This window comes from Danio aesculapii, chromosome 7, assembly GCF_903798145.1.
Source record: "Danio aesculapii chromosome 7, fDanAes4.1, whole genome shotgun sequence".
Lineage (NCBI taxonomy): Eukaryota > Metazoa > Chordata > Actinopteri > Cypriniformes > Danionidae > Danio > Danio aesculapii.
In genome coordinates this window covers 68667885-68684728 of record NC_079441.1, presented here as the reverse complement: position 1 = coordinate 68684728, position 16844 = coordinate 68667885, and the positions used below count along the sequence as shown (strand labels likewise).

Sequence of the window (16844 nt, the reverse complement as noted above, 5' to 3'; positions counted from 1 at the left end):
TCTTTACTTCAGACACCGCGGTGATCTCCCCCATCTGCAGCTTCTCAACGTTGGATGTCCAGCTTTCGACAGCCTTAGGTGCCTAGACTACAGCTCAGAGGAGAAATGGTCGTGTCCAACTGAGCCTGGTTTCTCTCGAGGTTTTTTTCGCCACTTCACTTTCGCCAATTGGTGAAGTTTGTTCGTCACCGCTGTTGCCACTGGCTTGCTTGGTTCGGGACTTGTGGAGCTGCGCATGAATTTCCTCTTCAGTGCTTGGACTCTCAGCAGTGTAAATTAAATCACACTGAACTGAAGTAAACTGAAATCTAGACTGACACTGTTTCAATTTATTATTCAAAGATGATTCCTTGGATTTACTCAATTTTTTTCACGTTAAGTGGTTGTAAACAATTTTTTGGGCTGAATTTAAACAAACAAATTAGGTTGAACATTATTAAATTTAATTTGTTTGTTTAAATTCAACACAAATAAATTGTTTGCAACAGTTTTGCATGCAACACTTACTAGAACTTCTATGTTAAGCTGCTTTGACAACATTGCAAAAGCGCTATAGAAATAAAGATTAATTAAATTGAATTAATAAAAAAAAGATCAAAAATGGAAGAAAGATCAAGGCCCCATGATGCATAAGCATAAATAAACAGAGCTAAAATCAAAAATATATAAAAACATGAATCACAAAATACGGTTATTTTTTACAGTGTAGTCCATGTTGACCACAACTTTGTCTGACCAATTCAGAACCCCAGAATGACCCATAATAAATAAACTGTACAAACACAGTGAAGTCATAACCTGAGCAGACACCTGCTGTCTCCGTTACACTCCAAACGGTTAACGTATGTCTGTCAGTGTGTGTGATCAGTGCTATTTATAACCGTGTGCTATTGAAAGCGGACAGACGAGCAGCCGGTCCTCCCTCTGACACCCTTCACCCCGGCGGTCCAGAGGCGCTCACTCCCATCCCACACAGAGAACCAGTGCATTCAGCCCTCATCCAGACACAACTGACCCAGCACAGGTACAGTAAACCAGACTGATGCACGTAATTTTCACATTGCATGATTTTGTGGGTTGTGCTGTAAAAATGACTGCTGGCTTCAGTTTTTAAGTTGAATCAAGTCCATCTAATTACATTAAACTGACTTAACCCTTGTGTGCTGTTCAAATTTACTACCCTTTCGTTATGTTAAGGGCTGTTTTTGCCCCCATTGACTTTCATTATAATAATTTTTTTTATAGCAAAGCCATGACGGCATACAATCATGCATTTTTGATTGTTGGTGGTTTTCCCTGTTGGGAAGAGGTTAAATTGGTCATTTTTACTGTTGATCATCAGTTGGCAGGATTAACCCTTAGATAGGCCTGTGCAAAACAAGTTTCTGGCTTTTATATGGAGTTCTGTCAAACAGCAGAGTGTGTGTGTGCATAAATACACTTACTATGTTTACTATGTTCTGAGAGCTGAGCTGCTTATTTTGATTTTCTCAAACATATCAAGGTAAGTGTGCAAAGGTCTCTGTCTCTCACAGACACACACTGTACTCCATATAAAAGCTAGAAACTAAGCTTTTTTTGTACTGCAACTGATGATCAACAGTAAAAATGACAAATCTGACTTCTTCCCAACAGGGAAAACCACCAAATATTAAGAATGCATGATTTTTTGTTGCCATGGCTTTGCAATTAAAATATTTAATTGTAATGGAAGTCAATGGGGGCAAAAACAGCCCAGAACATAACAAAATGGTAGTCATTTTGCCAAGAGTGTATTGTTGAGTTTTTGAAAAATGTTAAAGCATTTTCCCTAAATATGTGTCAAAGTAAGGTTTGGCACCAAAACTCTTTCCATTTTCTGAAACACAGAGAAAGTTGTGTCCAAATTAATATTCAAAATCACCCCAAAAACATCCCCAACAGCACACAAGGGTTAAAACTTCAAGTTCACACTAGCATAACAAAACAACTAAGCTGAAATCTGCCCCTGGAGCACAAAACAAAGAAGTCTTGAGTTGTACACACTCTAAAAATGCTTGGTAGTTTTAACCCAATATTGGGTCAACTGTGGAAACACCCAACTGTTGGGTTTAAAGTGTCATTTAAATTTAATTGAAAAATTGTAAAAAATTTAAGTTGTCAATATTTGACCCAACATTGGGTAAAAACAGCCCAGTTTTTAAGAGTGTTTTATATTTGTGGTATTAGCCAAAAGTACATTGTATGAGTTCCAATGATTTATTTTTGTTTTATGCCAAAATCATTTCAGTATTAATACATTAATGTTCAATCCACTACATTAACTAAATCAATTTGTGTTGTGACCACGTGAAGGAATTGTGTGGAACTGTGAATGCGTCTTTATAAATTGTGTTTGAATCATATTGGATTTTGTAAATGTGAATTGTAAATCTGTTTTAACACTGTAAACAATGCTGGGTTGAACACAATTCCTAATGTTGTCCCAACACAAATCCATTAAGTAAACAAATTTAAGTGGATTGAAACCAACACAGGCTCATTGTGCTGCTGTATACACTTTTGGAGAGCGTGAATAATGTAGCCAGAGCTATGTTTGGCTGCATTTGGTCTTTAAAACGGAGGATATGGGCGGTATGACGCTGCGACGACTTTTTTTTTTTTTTTTTTTTTTTTATGAGGGTCAATCTGTGCTTTTGAAAACACTCGGTTTAGGGAAGAGGGTGGGTGGGGGTATCGGTCAGTCAACAGCAGCCTCTGGTGGATTTACGTGAGAATAGTAGGCGCGAATGGAGCTCGTAATAGAAATTAGAGATCTGAAAAAGCATACACAGCGGCCTCTGGTGGATTTGCGAAAAAAAAACCTGCAAAAAAAAGTACCTCCTTGGATATATTTCGCACTGTCCAGAAATGTATACAGGGGTACGTATCAATAATGAGCCTGGGTTGGGTAAAACTAATAGGTTGTGCCCAAAATATCTCAAGAATTGTGTTGTTTCAGCTCATTTTAATTAAGTAGTTTGAACAAGCAGCCAATTTAATTTTAAAGTGCACTCAAAATAAATATGTATTTTTGCTGCTTTTCTAAAATGAGTTGAATACACAAAATTCTTGAGTTTTTTCGGGGACGACTTAATTGTTTTATGTTCAATCTACCTAAATTTGTTAAAACAATTCAGTCAACTTACAGGATTTGAGTTGGGACAGCATTTTCTACAGTGTCAGTAGTATATGTGGACACTGACCAGTGTGGTGTGACATCACACCTTGAGCCGCTCTGTTCTGTCCCGAAGAGACAGAATGAGGCGTATGGATTCTCCGTCTCTGCTGAAGCACACAGAAGCGCTGCCTTTGCTCTTACGTCATGTTTAAATGCTGCGGGTTATTTAAAGGGATCTGCTAGTGTCAGCCTTCCAGCAGCTGTACTGTAATAAATGTCACCACTCCACTGTCAGTGTGATCATGAGTGTGTGTTTGTGTGTTGTCCTGGTTGAAGTAAGTGTGAGATTGCAAGGGGCAAATTGGAGATTCACATTCCCAAACTGTGTTTTTTTTTTTGTTTGTTTGTTTTTTTCCACAGACAGCATGTCTCAGCATAGTCTGATGTCAACACAGGAGAGGAAAATGCAGGCAGCGGCTATTTGTAGAGAAATCCACGCCAACGACGGTACAGACACTGATTTATTACCACTGAGTACTGAGGCCAGACAAAATCTGCCGACATTTTTTACTATTTCTACAAAAATCTGTGAACTGAATGAATAAATGAATATACTCGGTTATATTAGCAATTAAATTTATCATGAATAATTTTTTGCTGTTTGACATTTGGCTTGTATTCCTATCGTCAAGTAACTAATGTTTTATTTAAGCTAATATTGATTAGAGTTTTTTTATTAAACTAAACTAAAAATAAACTGATGAGTAGGGCCAGGCAGAATCTGCGGACATTTTTTGCTATTTCTGCAGAGAATTTTGTAAAAAATCTGTGGATTTATGTGGAATGATTTTGGGAGCATCATAACTAAAAACTTAATATACGAAATAAAAAAATAATACATTTTTAACTTTTATTTAATGTTTACGATGCCATTTAGGTCCACTTATTTGGTAAACAGAGCAAGTCTCTCATATAATATCTCTACTAAAAGAAAGAATATTACTTAACAAATTGTATTCTAAATAAAATCAAATGAACATTTTTATATAGTCAATAATATTACTAAAATTAATTTAAAAGCTGAATAAATATAAATTTACACACATTTACCCAAGTTATCTGTGGATTTCTGCACGTGCAGATTCTATGTGGGCCTACTGATAAGTAGCTTAAATGTGACCAACCTTTAAATTGCATTAGCTTGTATTGATTATTTAGCACATATGTGATATATTATCAGAAATTATCAGATTTTTTGCCTGTAAAAAATATCTGTAATTTTCCCGTATTTTGTAATTCATGTTTTTACTTTACCCCATTTATTTATGCTTTTGAATTGCTTTATTGGACCTTTATCCTGAACTTTAAACCTGGGAAAGTGAATTTTCTGAACATTTTTAATAGTTTAAAGTGATATATTCTCTGGGTTGGTGTTGTATATTACTGTCATGATTACCAGCGATCTGGGAGTATGATCGCTGGTGATCGTGACAATTACACTACAAAAACCTTGTACTAAACTGATAGTATTTTCTCTTATTTTACAGACTTATTTCTCTACATGTTATTTCTTATACATTACATTTTTTCAAAAGACTAAAATGTCAATAAAGTCTCTTTGTCAAGCTGTATTGAATTTTCAGCATCAGACGTCGAGAGCAGAGATCAACGCAATTTACGCAATTCACAACCGTAAATAAACAGAAAACTCTTGTGAATCACAAAATACAGAAACTGTTCATTAAAACATATTTTTATAGTGTACTAACCAGTAATTTTGCTTTCGGTTGCTTACTGGTTCATCATATTCAGCTAATAACAAATGTTAATAAACTGTTGATTATTCAAATTTAATAGTGATTAAATAAACCACACCCTGGACTACTGAAAATACCAGGCTAAACCTACCGCGAGCTGTTCATCCTCTGTTTTGAAGTGTATTTCGGGATTGGACTGCAAGACGATGCTGGACAGCTGTAAGAACATTCCTGCGGGATTCATTTTCATCCTTTGATATTCCTGAAGAGCCCCGAGTGACCCTCAGTAATAACTCAATCAGATATCAGCGGGAAAACTGTTCTTGCGATGATCATTAAATCTAGAATGTGAGTAAATCGCACGTAGCCTAGCCTTGTTCGACCAAATTTGACACGGAAGGGATTAAATTATTGTCTAGCACATATAATTAGACGGAGATTTACATGTGAATCATATTGTTTGTTGTCGGTTCCTTCAGTTTTTGGCGGGAGCTGCAATTCACGCTCGTTTTATTATAATCTGCAGTGTTTTGACGTCGATATTCAGTTATGTTTAGAGTTTCCAAATATTTGCAACAAAACTAGCCTAAGTGGTCGATAAAATTAGCTAAAACAGTCAAACTAGCCTATTAATAAATTCAAAGCATGCTACTCCCATTTCTAAGTAATATCTAAAATACAGGCTGTTACATTTCTTCATTCATTTATTTCCTTCGGCTAAGTTCCTTATTTATCAGGGGTCACCACAGCGGAATGAACGGCCAACTACTCCAGCATATGTTTTACGCATCTGATGCCCTTCCAGCTGCAACCCAGTGCTGGGAAACACCCATACACTCTCATTTACACACACACTCATACACTACGCCCAACTCACCTGTACCGAATGTCTTTGGACTGTGGGGGAAACCGGCGCAGTGCTGGGTTGAGGCTGGAAGGGCATCTGCTGTGTAAAACATATGCTGGAATAGTTGACGGTTCATTCCGCTGTGGTGACCCCCGATAAATAAAGGGACTAAGCCAAAGGAAAATGAATGAATTGACGAATTGGATCTGGGAGCAGCACGGGTGGCGCAGTGGGTAGCACAATCGCCTCACAGTAAGAAGGTCGCTAGTTCGAGCCCCAGCTGGGTCATTTGGCGTTTCTGTGTGAAGCTTGCATGTTCTCCCCGTGTTTGCGTGGGTTTCCTCTGGGTGCTTCTGTTTCCCCCACAAGTCCAAAGACACGTGGTACAGGTGAATTGGGTAAGCTAACTTGTCCACAGTGTATGTGTGTGAATGAGTTGCAGCTGGAAGGGCATCCGCTGTGTAAAACAAATGCTGGATAAGTTGGCGGTTCATTCCACTGTGGCGACCCCTTAGTAATAAAGGGACTAAGCAGAAAAGAAAATGGATGAATTGGATTTGTGCATTTATGAACTGTGTTTTGAGTGTACTAAATGGATTTGTGTATTTACGGTTTGTATTTTGAATTTATGAATTCAATTTTGTAAATGTGAATTGTTTATGAATTTCATTATGAAAATAGATTATTTTTGAGACTGATCTGGCTCCATAAATGGCAACTCAATAGCCAAGGTGTACTTAGAGGGTTGAGTATGGTGTAGCTGTATTGTTTTGTGTCTTTCAGCTTTTCATTTTTCCTTCTTTTTCACAGAAGCAGAGATGGACCTGGGTAAGAAAGTCAGCGCACCAAAGGAGATCATGTTGGAGGAACTTTCCCTGGCTTCAAACAGGGGCTCACGTCTCTTCAAGATGCGTCAGAAGCGCTCCGAGAAATACACATTTGAGAGTATTCAGAATGAAGTCAACGTACAGCACAGTGTAAGTGTAATTTGCTTCATTCTCAACTTGGGTTCCGGGACCCATAGAAGGCCTCAGCAGACTTCCAGTGGAGCCAAGATACGCCTTAATAATAGCTCTTAAAGGGACAGCTCACACAAAAATGAACATTTCCTCACGACCCAGCTAGCAAAATTCATGTGGATCAAATCCAGCCCACACCAGACACTTACATCCGGCCCACATACCGCATGGAATGATTGTACTTGGGCGGTCCACTCATGTTTGCCAGATCTGGGCCACAGTTAAGCCATAGCAATATCACATATCAGCCAGAATTCAACCAAATGAACCAGAAAAGACCCTATTATGGGCCACAGTTTGCTTTTATTCTGGCCCAGATCCGGCCCACACCAGACATTTACATCTGCACCACATACTGAATTGAGAATGTGGCTAACACATGCGTATGGTTATATGATATCCAAATAATCCCAATGCAGTGAACATGAACTTTTTTTCAGACTGATGCTGTTTTTCCTGGTCCAAGTGCTGAGATGACAAACATTTTAAGTGATGAAAACTGTCTTGGAGTTGATCAGGCACCAAATACGCTCAATCCTGACAATATTGCTCCAGGTTAGTCCACAGGCATCTCTTAAAGAATTTAAGATACTGCAACCCTATTACATTGGGTGGGGGGTGGGGGGGTTGCCTGTGTTTGTGTGTGTGTGTGTGTTTCAGTGTTTATTAACTGTAAATATGTGGGAATTTATGTCAGTTCAGTGGTGTGGCATGGCACGTTTTGACCTCTATATACTCAATGCAATGTTCAAACCTAACTCAGTTTAATATATATGTATTAGGCAATTTTGTACATCCAAATATGCCAATAGGGGGCGCTGAAAAATAAACCTGTCATAAATTCTCCTTTTGCTCAAGTCATTCAGGCCTATAGGTTTTTTTTTTTTTTTTTTTTAAGGTGTATTTTTTTGTCCTTTTTTAGATAGGACAGTATTTAGACAGGAAGCGAAGTTGGAGAGAGAGAGGTAGGGAAATGTCCTCGAGCATTCAAATTCGGGACGCCCTGACTTGCTACTGCACCATATGTAGACGGGTTGGGAAATGTCCTCGAGCTGGGATTCGAACTCGGGACGCCCTGACTTGCTACTGCACCATATGTAGACGCGCTAACCACTAGGATATTGCGCCGACAGGTCTACAGGTTTATTTAATTATTTTTATTATTACTATTATTATTTATTTATTTATTTTAATAATAATATTAATAATAATAATTATTATTATTCATTCATTTTCTTGTCGGCTTAGTCCCTTTATTAATCCGGGGTCGCCACAGTGGAATGAACCGCCAACTTATCTAGCACATGTTTTACGCAGCGGATGCCATTCCAGCCGCAACCCATCTCTGGGAAACATCCATACACACTCACTCACACTCATACACTAGGGACAATTTAGCCTACCCAATTCACCTGTACTGCATGTGTTTGGACTGTGGGGGAAACCGGAGCACCCGGAGGAAACCCACGCGAGCGCAGGGAGAACATGCAAACTCCACACAGAAACACCAACTGAACCCAGCCGAGGCTCGAACCAGCAACCTTCTTGCTGTGAGGCGACAGCACTACCTACTTAGAATTAGTCAGAATACCTAGTCAGAATTATTAGCCCCTGTATATGTTTTGTGACATTTAAAGGCTTAACTAGGTTAATTAGTATAATGTATAACATTATGTATAATGATGGTTTGTTCTGTAGACTATCGAAAAAAATTGCTTAAAGGCTAACAATATTGACCTTAAAATCCTTTTAAAAAAATTAAAAACTGCTTTTATTCTAGCTGAAATAAAAAAAATCAGACTTTCTCCAGAAGAAAAAATATTATAGGAAATACTGTGAGAAATTCCTTGCTCTGTTAAACATCATTTGGGAAACATTTGAAAAAGTATAAAAAGTTCACCTGAGGGTGAATCATTTTGACTTCAACTGTATTGTTTGTGGTACTGTACATGTTGTTTACTTCTTCTTTTGCATCTGGTCATGTGTAATGTCTGTGTAAACGGTGGCCATCGAGTCCCAACAGGAAGTTAGTTAAGTGTTTCCTGTGTCCTTTTAGTGTCCGCAATTACATCTTAAACAGATCCTTTCCTTATAACTCCCATGGGCTGATTCAGCATTCCTACACTGAAAGATGAACAGAGATTTACTGTACACGCTGCTATTTTAGTGGCTTTGAGGTTTCATTTAGAGAGGGAGGAGACGATATGAAAACCAGAAGAGGAATTTTTGGTGATAAATAAACAAGATTCAAATCAGATGAAGTTTCACAATATGAAACTGGTGACACGCTATGCAGCAATTATTTATTTATTTTTATGTGTTATTATGTTATGCTATTTATTTTTTGCTTTAGGGAAATATAGTATATCTTATTATAGAATATTGTTTGCAACTAATATTTAATTTATTTTATATATTTTTATTTTATTTTATGGTTTATTTTATTTTAGAGCTTTGCAATTTAATTTAATTTAATTTAATTTGTAATTTTATTTAATTTTATTAAAGATTTATATTTTATTTTATTGTACTTTATCTTATTTATTTTATTGTATTGTATTGCTTTGCATTTTATTTAGTTTTATTTTATTTCTTTTGTTTTATTTTTTCATTTCATTTTATTTAATTTCATATAAAAATGTTTCATATTTTTTATTTAATTTTATTTTTATTTGCATTTTATTTTGTTTTATTTTATTTCTTTTCTTTATTTAATATAAAATTTTTTGTTTTTATTTATATTTATATTTTTATTAAATTTTTTCTTCTCTGTTTTTCTTTTATTTGATTTTATATTTAATTTGATATTTTTTATAAAATTTTATTTTATTTTATTTTATTGTACTTTATTTGTTTATTTTATTGTATTTCTTTGCATTTTATTTAGTTTTATTTTTTCATTCAATTTGATTTTAATTTATGTACAAAATATTTTATATTCTTTATTAATTGTATTTTATTTATTTGCATTTTATTTTGATTTATTTGTTTTTTAATTTTTTATTTATAAATATATATATATATATACATATTTTTATTATTATTTTAGTTTAGTTTAGTTTTTATTTTATGTTTTTATTTCATTTTATATTTTATTTAATATTTTTATTTATATAAATTTTTTTTATTATTTTATTGTAATTTATTTATTTATTTTATTGTATTTCTTTGCATTTCATTTTGTTTTATTTATTTATTTTGTTTTATTTTTTCATTTCATTTGATTTCATTTTATATGTAAAAATATTTTTTTTTTAATTATTTTATTTTATTTTATTTATTTGCATTTTTTTGTTTTATTTTATTTCTTTTCTTTATTACTTTTTTTATTTATATTTATATTTTATTTTATTTTATTTTTTCTTTTCTTTTATTTCATTTTATATTTTATTTTATATTTTTATTTATTTTTTATTTTATTTATTGTATTGCTTTGCATTTTATTTTGTTTTATTTCTTTATTTAATTTTAAATAAAAATGTTTTTAATTTTGATATTTTTTATTATTTTTTTATTTATTTTATTGCATTTTATTTTATTATATCACAATGGATTCCATAGAAGAAGATATAGTATCTTAATCAAATCTGAATTTGTCATTTGATTTGGCTTCTGGTCACTTAAATGCATAAACAATATTTTTATCATATTTAAACAGCAAAAGGCTTCTATATCTGTCCACAAACAGAAACTGTTGAGAAATGTTTCATACCTCATCAGCATATCTCAGGCGTCGCTCTGCCTCATAATAACAGTCTAAACCTGAAGCCCCCTTGCTGTTATCATGGTTTCTCTGCTGTCATGAGCTTCCCTTATTGCTAAAAATCCAGCATTTCCTTCAGGCCGATAAACTCAGGAAGGAAATTGTCCACAGCGTGAGCCTGATATGTGACAGAACACCCACATTACATAACGCTTGTTTTTGGGCTGCCAGTGAACATCGGTTTGAGGGATACTCATTCTGAAGGGTCCCTGCATCCCTCCACAGCATGTTTAGGACATTATGAAACCTTTTACTGTAGATTAAATGATAAGCTAGCTGATATGCTACCTTACCAACGGCTAACAGGGGGCGCTAGCAGTTATTTGAGAGTAGTGTGAACACTTTAAGTACATTAGGCATATAGAAGATCATTGTCTAATCTAATGTATACAGAATTACTGATTATAGTGAGTTTTATCTTTAATCATGTCAATGTATTGTGGAAAAATAACTAGTCAAAATGTTGTTGGTGCGTCGATCACCTCAGGTTGTTTTCCATGTGTTTGATAGGTTACGGTGGTCCCTTGAAGGATGTTCCAGCAGAGAAGTTCAACTGTACAGCAATGCCCAAATCCTACCAGTCTCCCTGGGAGCAAGCCCTCACCAGTGACCCTGCCCTGGCCCAAACACTGCTGGCCCGCGTCCCTGAACCCGAGAGCACACAGCAGATCCCTCAATACAAGAGCTTCAACAGGTCTGCAGGGTTTGGAGGCATTCATTACCAATATTTTAATAAGCATTGCAAATGAGAGTGTACCTTATATCAGTGGTCTCCAATCCCTGGGTCGTGGACTGGTACCAGTCCGTGGATCAATTGGTACCGGGCTGCAAAAGAAATCATTAATTATTTAGTTTTATTTATTATCTAAGTCTGAGTTATCTTTTATTTTGAAAAATGACCGTATTCTTTCGGGTACATTTCGGTAACTTGAGCACCAAAATTTAACCCACAAGCTAACAAAATGAGTAAGAAACAGACGTCTTTGGAAAGTTTCTTTGCGAAGGGGAAAAGGTCCAGTGAAGGACCCACGAACTGCCAAGGAATGAATCTGCAACCCATTTGTAAACAAATCAGGTGAATCCAGCATGTCTGTGCAGGAAGAATATCAACTGCTGGAGATCGCAAATGACGGCGGGCGTTCACATATCACGTTTTTTTTCCGCGTGCAAGTTCCTTATTTTCAATGGAGGAGCAACATGCAAGACCGGCTTGTGTGCACTTGCACCTTCCAGGCACACCAAGTTGAAAATATCTTCCGAATGCCGCGAGTGCACAGTGAGTCACGTGACAAGAACTGACCAATCAGCTTCATATTATGTGTGTTGTACAAACACTGCATTGCTTTTTAATTTTCTCTATGAATAAAACTTGTATCAGAGTTGCAGCAATGCAACTCCTCGGGCCGTGTTAAAATTGTCAAGCATCGACCTGTCCGTGGTGATAAAAAGTTGCGAGGACCACAGTCTTATAGCCCGTTTCCACTGAGTGGTACGGTTCGCTACGGGTCACCTTTTTCAGGCTCGCGTTTCCACTTCCAAAATGGGTACCCTTTCAGTGGGCATGGAGTACGACAGAAAGTTTCAGTCGACGTCATTCTCGCTCGAGGAAATGTCAAAGTAAAGCTGTACGGGTCGTTCACATATCATACGAGAAGCACTTCTCACAAAACAGATGCTTCATACATAAATACCTGTGTATAAATGTTCATTACTAACCTTTCTATGAACATGATTTGATTATAACTGCAGATCAATGATGAAATAGCCTGCTGTAACGTCTGCTGTTATATAAAATTAATAAATGCAACATATATGAACACATACAGCCCCTTACAGTCTCCGATATGTTACCAACTACAGAAAAACTACACACAGCATACATTTAGTCCTTATTTGGGTTCAAAAACAACACGCAACATACAGCCCACAGTCAGTGCAAACCTCTCATCTTTGTGTTTAATCTTCACCAGCACATGTAGCCTCTGTTAGACAGTATTTCCATCATTTCAAGTTCATAATAGTCCAAACAGTGATGATAATAGTTAATCATGTCAGTTAGTTCATGTTTTAGGTTACTGAGAGAATCATTTGCTCCTTTTTTGGGCTGCTCCTTTGTTTTTTCACCCGTCACTCTGGCGTTTGTCAGTTTCTGAAAGGATAGGATGTCAGAAGCACTTTAATAATCAAGCGCACGTTATTATCATCAGCTCAAGAAGTTCGTTATTTCACATGTAGATGTGATGCGAGCACCTGCGAGCTCTCTGGAGAAAGTGAAACCACTCGCGCTTTCAGACGGTCTCGTAAAACAAATAGATTTTGTTCTTCTTGGCTTTGTGGCTGTTCATCATGACGACGACAAGGTTTGTTTAAGCAGGTCGACCATGGCTCGTTATTATATGTATATAGTATTACAGCTGTGTATTTAAAAATGGCGTTTCCTTTGTTTTCTTTCTCCTGGCTTGTGACGCTTCTCTGTTCGCTTTTGTTGTGCTAGGTACTCGAAAGGGTACCCAAAAAGTGGTACGGTTTGATTTTTAGGTAGCTTTTGACAGTGGAAAAAGCTTAAAAGCGTGCCAACCCATACTGTACTGTACTGTACCGTACTACTCAGTTGAAACGGGCCATTATATGACTTAAATTGTCAATAAATGTTAAATTGCAGACTTTTAACATAAAAAGTCGATAATTATAAGGTAATAATGCAACTCATAACCATAAATTAAAGTTCAAGAGTTCACACTTAGCTGATAATCAATAAAGTGTATTTGGCATGCTGTCCTGGGAGAGAGCCCTGAGCTCGTAATATCCTCGAGCTCGGAGCTCCCTCCCGTTAGAAGGGCGAGAGGGGAGTTCGAGCTCAGGTAGGTCTCGAGAACTCCCCTGCTTGTCGCCGCGTGAGAAGTGTAAACTAGTGTTGTTTTCGGTGATAATTTGGTTTAGTCGATTGGCTATTGTTTATGTTTTTGGACGGTGGGAGGAAACCGGGGGACCCGGAGGAAACCCACGCGAACACGGGGAGAACATGTAAACTCCGCACAGAAACACCAACCAGCCCGATAGGAGGTTGGACCAGTGGTGTTCTTGCTGTGAGGCAACAGTGCTAGCCACTGGGCCACCGTGTCGCCCTATCGGAAAAAGGGGGAGGAAGTAGGGGGGGGGGGGGGGGGGGGGGGGCTTCAAGACGAAGATAACTGGAGTGAAAAACTCTGGTTATTTATAATGCTTCCGTAATCATCTAATGGGTCAGATTACAGAGCTAATGAGGAGCCAGCCTTGTTGATCATGAGCACGTGATCCTCTCGAAATTAGTTTATAAATAAACCACACAAAAATTATGAATCATGAAATATTTAAATGGTTAATTACCTTTTTTTGCAAGTCAAGTGGATAAAATCACCTAAAATGTCGTTCTGTATATTTATGCAACACTTTTATGCTGTAAGGTTGCTTCTGTGTTGTCTGGTTAAACGGTGAATGTCCTGTATTTAAAGGGTGGCCATTCCATTTGGCGGTTTCGGCAAGGCTCCCAAAGTCCCTGTTAAATCTGTAGATGTGGATCCAGGACTCGTCGTTCCCCGTCCCGCAGCCGAAGTCCCTGCTATTGTCAAGCGACCCACTTTCAACAGGACGGCCTCAGGATGGGTCACCGACAGCGGCCCTCTGACCCTTCCCAGCATCCCTCTGGAGCCCATTTCATCCATGTCTTCTACATTCATCCCCGAGTCTGATGACCTCTGAACTTTAGTCTTGCTTACATGAGCTTGTCTCTTATTCACTACCAGTCTAAAGTTTAATAATTAGGATTAACAGGATTCGTAATGTCTTTGAAAGAAGACTCATCAATATGGAAGTTTGTTCTGCCAACGAAGAAAAAGCTAACTCTGACTTTTTGGCTGCGTCCGAAATCACGTACTTCCCTACTGGATAGTGTGTGAAAAACAGTATGCGAGCCGAGTAGTATTCGAAAAATCAGTATGCGAGAAATACCCGGATGACCGACTACTTCCGACTAGATTCTGAAATTGGACGCTGCACTATCCCAAGATGCAATGCGAGAGAATTCATGAATGGGAGTAAAGCAATGCAAGGGTAGGTCATGTAATAATGATATAATAATATAATGATATGTATAATAATTCCACTCAAACTACTCACATTCATACTATATAGAAGGTGTAGTAAATTCAAATTAAAATGTAGTACCTAGTCGAGTAGTAGGCGATTTCAAACGCAGCCTTTATGTCAGAATTGAGACTTTTATTCTGAGAATTGTAAGATTATAAACTCAAAATTGTGAGTAATAAAGTCAGAATTGTGAGATGTGAATTCTCAATTCTAAGTTATGAATTATCTTAAGTAATAACTCTGAGATAAAATGTTGCAAATATGAGTTTTAAAGTAAGATTTTTGACTTCGCAACTCAGAATATTGAGTTTAAATCTTTCAATCCTGAGAAAAAACGTCAGAAATCTAAAAAAGTCACAATTTTGTGTTATAAAGTCAGAATTCTGACATAATAACTGAATTTTGAGTTTATATCTCACAATTCTGAGAAAAAGAAAAGTCAGAATTTTGAGATAAAAGATGTCAGAAAAAAATGTCAGACTTCACAACTAATAATTGCGACTCATTTTGGCTGTACATCTCTCAATTCTGATAAAAAAGGTCAGAATTCTGAGATAAAAAGTCACAAAAAAAGTTCTGACTATATAATTTGGAATTGTGACTTTTTAATCACAGAAATCTGACTTTATAACTCAAATTTGTTGCTTTTTATTTCAGAATTTTGTAAAAAAATAAAAAAAAAATAAATAAATAAATAAAGATTTCAGAATTTTAAGATTTAAAAGCTTCTGACTTTATTCAGCAGGCACAAGACATCAACCTGACGTCAGATTGACGCTGTACCCCCAACATCATGTGGACATTGCATTTTGTTTGGAAATGAAAATTGCGTTGACGTCAGAACCCGACGTCAGGCCGACGTCAATGTCCAACGTCTAGCTTAACATCATCCAAAGATAAAATGATGTTGCAGCTTGACCTGTGTGAACGTTACCAATATGACGTCTATCAGACGTTGGATTTTGGTTGCCATACCAGACAAATAAATGAAATCAACATGATGTTGGTTTAAGATGTTGGCTCAAAATATCAACATTATTTGAAGTCGTTTTTGGGCATCAAAATAATGTTGTCCTTAGACACTGGCTAGACGTTGATTTTTGGTCACCTGACATCACAATCTAACCTAATATTAACATCTTATGACATTGTGCGCCTGCTGGGTATAACTCGCTATTGCACCTTTTTTAAACCCGAAACTGCGACTGTCTCAGAATTCTGACTTTTCATCTCAAAATCTCAAAATTCTGACATTATAAAACAATTTTGAGTTTACATCTCACAATTCTGAGAAAAAAGTCACAAAACAGTTTTGACTTCATAACTCATGATTGCAACTTTTTTACCTCAAAATTCTGACTTTATAATTCCTAATTTTAAGTTTAAATGTCTCAATTCTGAGCAAAAATGTCAGCGTGTTCTCGTAAAATGTTTGCGTTCTGAGAAAATGCAGCACATTTTACTAGTTGTTTGCATTATGGGAAAATGCAGTGCGATTCTTTGTTCTTTGTAATTGCATGTTTCCTTAAATTGCAGCATGTGAAGCTCTTTCGGCGACCGTAGAATTCTGAGATGAAAAAAGTTCTGACTTTATAACTCAAAATTGTGACTGTTTTATAACAAAATTCTGACTTTTTAACTCAGAATTTTGAGATAAAAAGTTGCCAAAATTCTGACTTTATCACTCATAATAGCGACTTTTTTATCACATAATTCAGATTTTATAACTCATAATTCTCAAATCTGAGAAAAATGTTTAAGTCTGAGATAAAAAATAACCCATAAATTATAACTAAAGTCTGTATTCTAAGATTAAAAAGACGCAATAACCTTTTTATTATTATTTAGTAGCGGAAATGAACTTTCATACTTCAGGGCTATATTTATATCAATAAAATACACTAGAAATAGTAATAATTTTAATGATTAGTGCAATTTAATATAACTGGTTTCTCTTTAAATATATTTTAATTTCTAATTTATTCCTGTGATGCAAAGCTAAATTTTCTGCATCATTGCTATATTCTTCAGTGTCCCATAATCCTTCAGAAGTCATTCAAAAAATTCTGATTTGATTATCAAAAAAAGATGTATTATTAATGTCAAAACTGTTTATTATCTTTTGTTAAAGCCACTAAATTCTTCAAAACATTTGGATGGTACCGTAAAACAGAGGTATACACTACAATGTAGT

At 36.1% G+C, this 16844-nt stretch overlaps 1 protein-coding gene across 3 annotated transcripts in view; it reads left to right on the top strand.

The window, feature by feature from the left end:
• The first annotated feature begins 885 nt into the window (after positions 1 to 885).
• Positions 886 to 16844, top strand: part of myoz2a (myozenin 2a) — a 16160-nt gene continuing 201 nt past the window's right edge. Inside the window, exons 1-6 of one of the 3 annotated variants that reach the window (XM_056462412.1) lie at positions 886 to 1024; positions 3564 to 3646; positions 6554 to 6720; positions 7203 to 7317; positions 11036 to 11219; positions 14017 to 16844. The exon at positions 14017 to 16844 is cut by the window's right edge and continues 201 nt beyond it. In XM_056462412.1, coding sequence (XP_056318387.1) covers positions 3565 to 3646; positions 6554 to 6720; positions 7203 to 7317; positions 11036 to 11219; positions 14017 to 14263 — 795 coding nt within the window. In that variant the 5' untranslated portion in view covers positions 886 to 1024; position 3564 and the 3' untranslated portion in view covers positions 14264 to 16844. Of the gene's footprint in view, positions 1025 to 3559; positions 3647 to 6553; positions 6721 to 7202; positions 7318 to 11035; positions 11220 to 14016 lie in introns of all 3 variants that reach the window. The other 2 variants (XM_056462410.1, XM_056462413.1) reach the window with 2 other exon arrangements.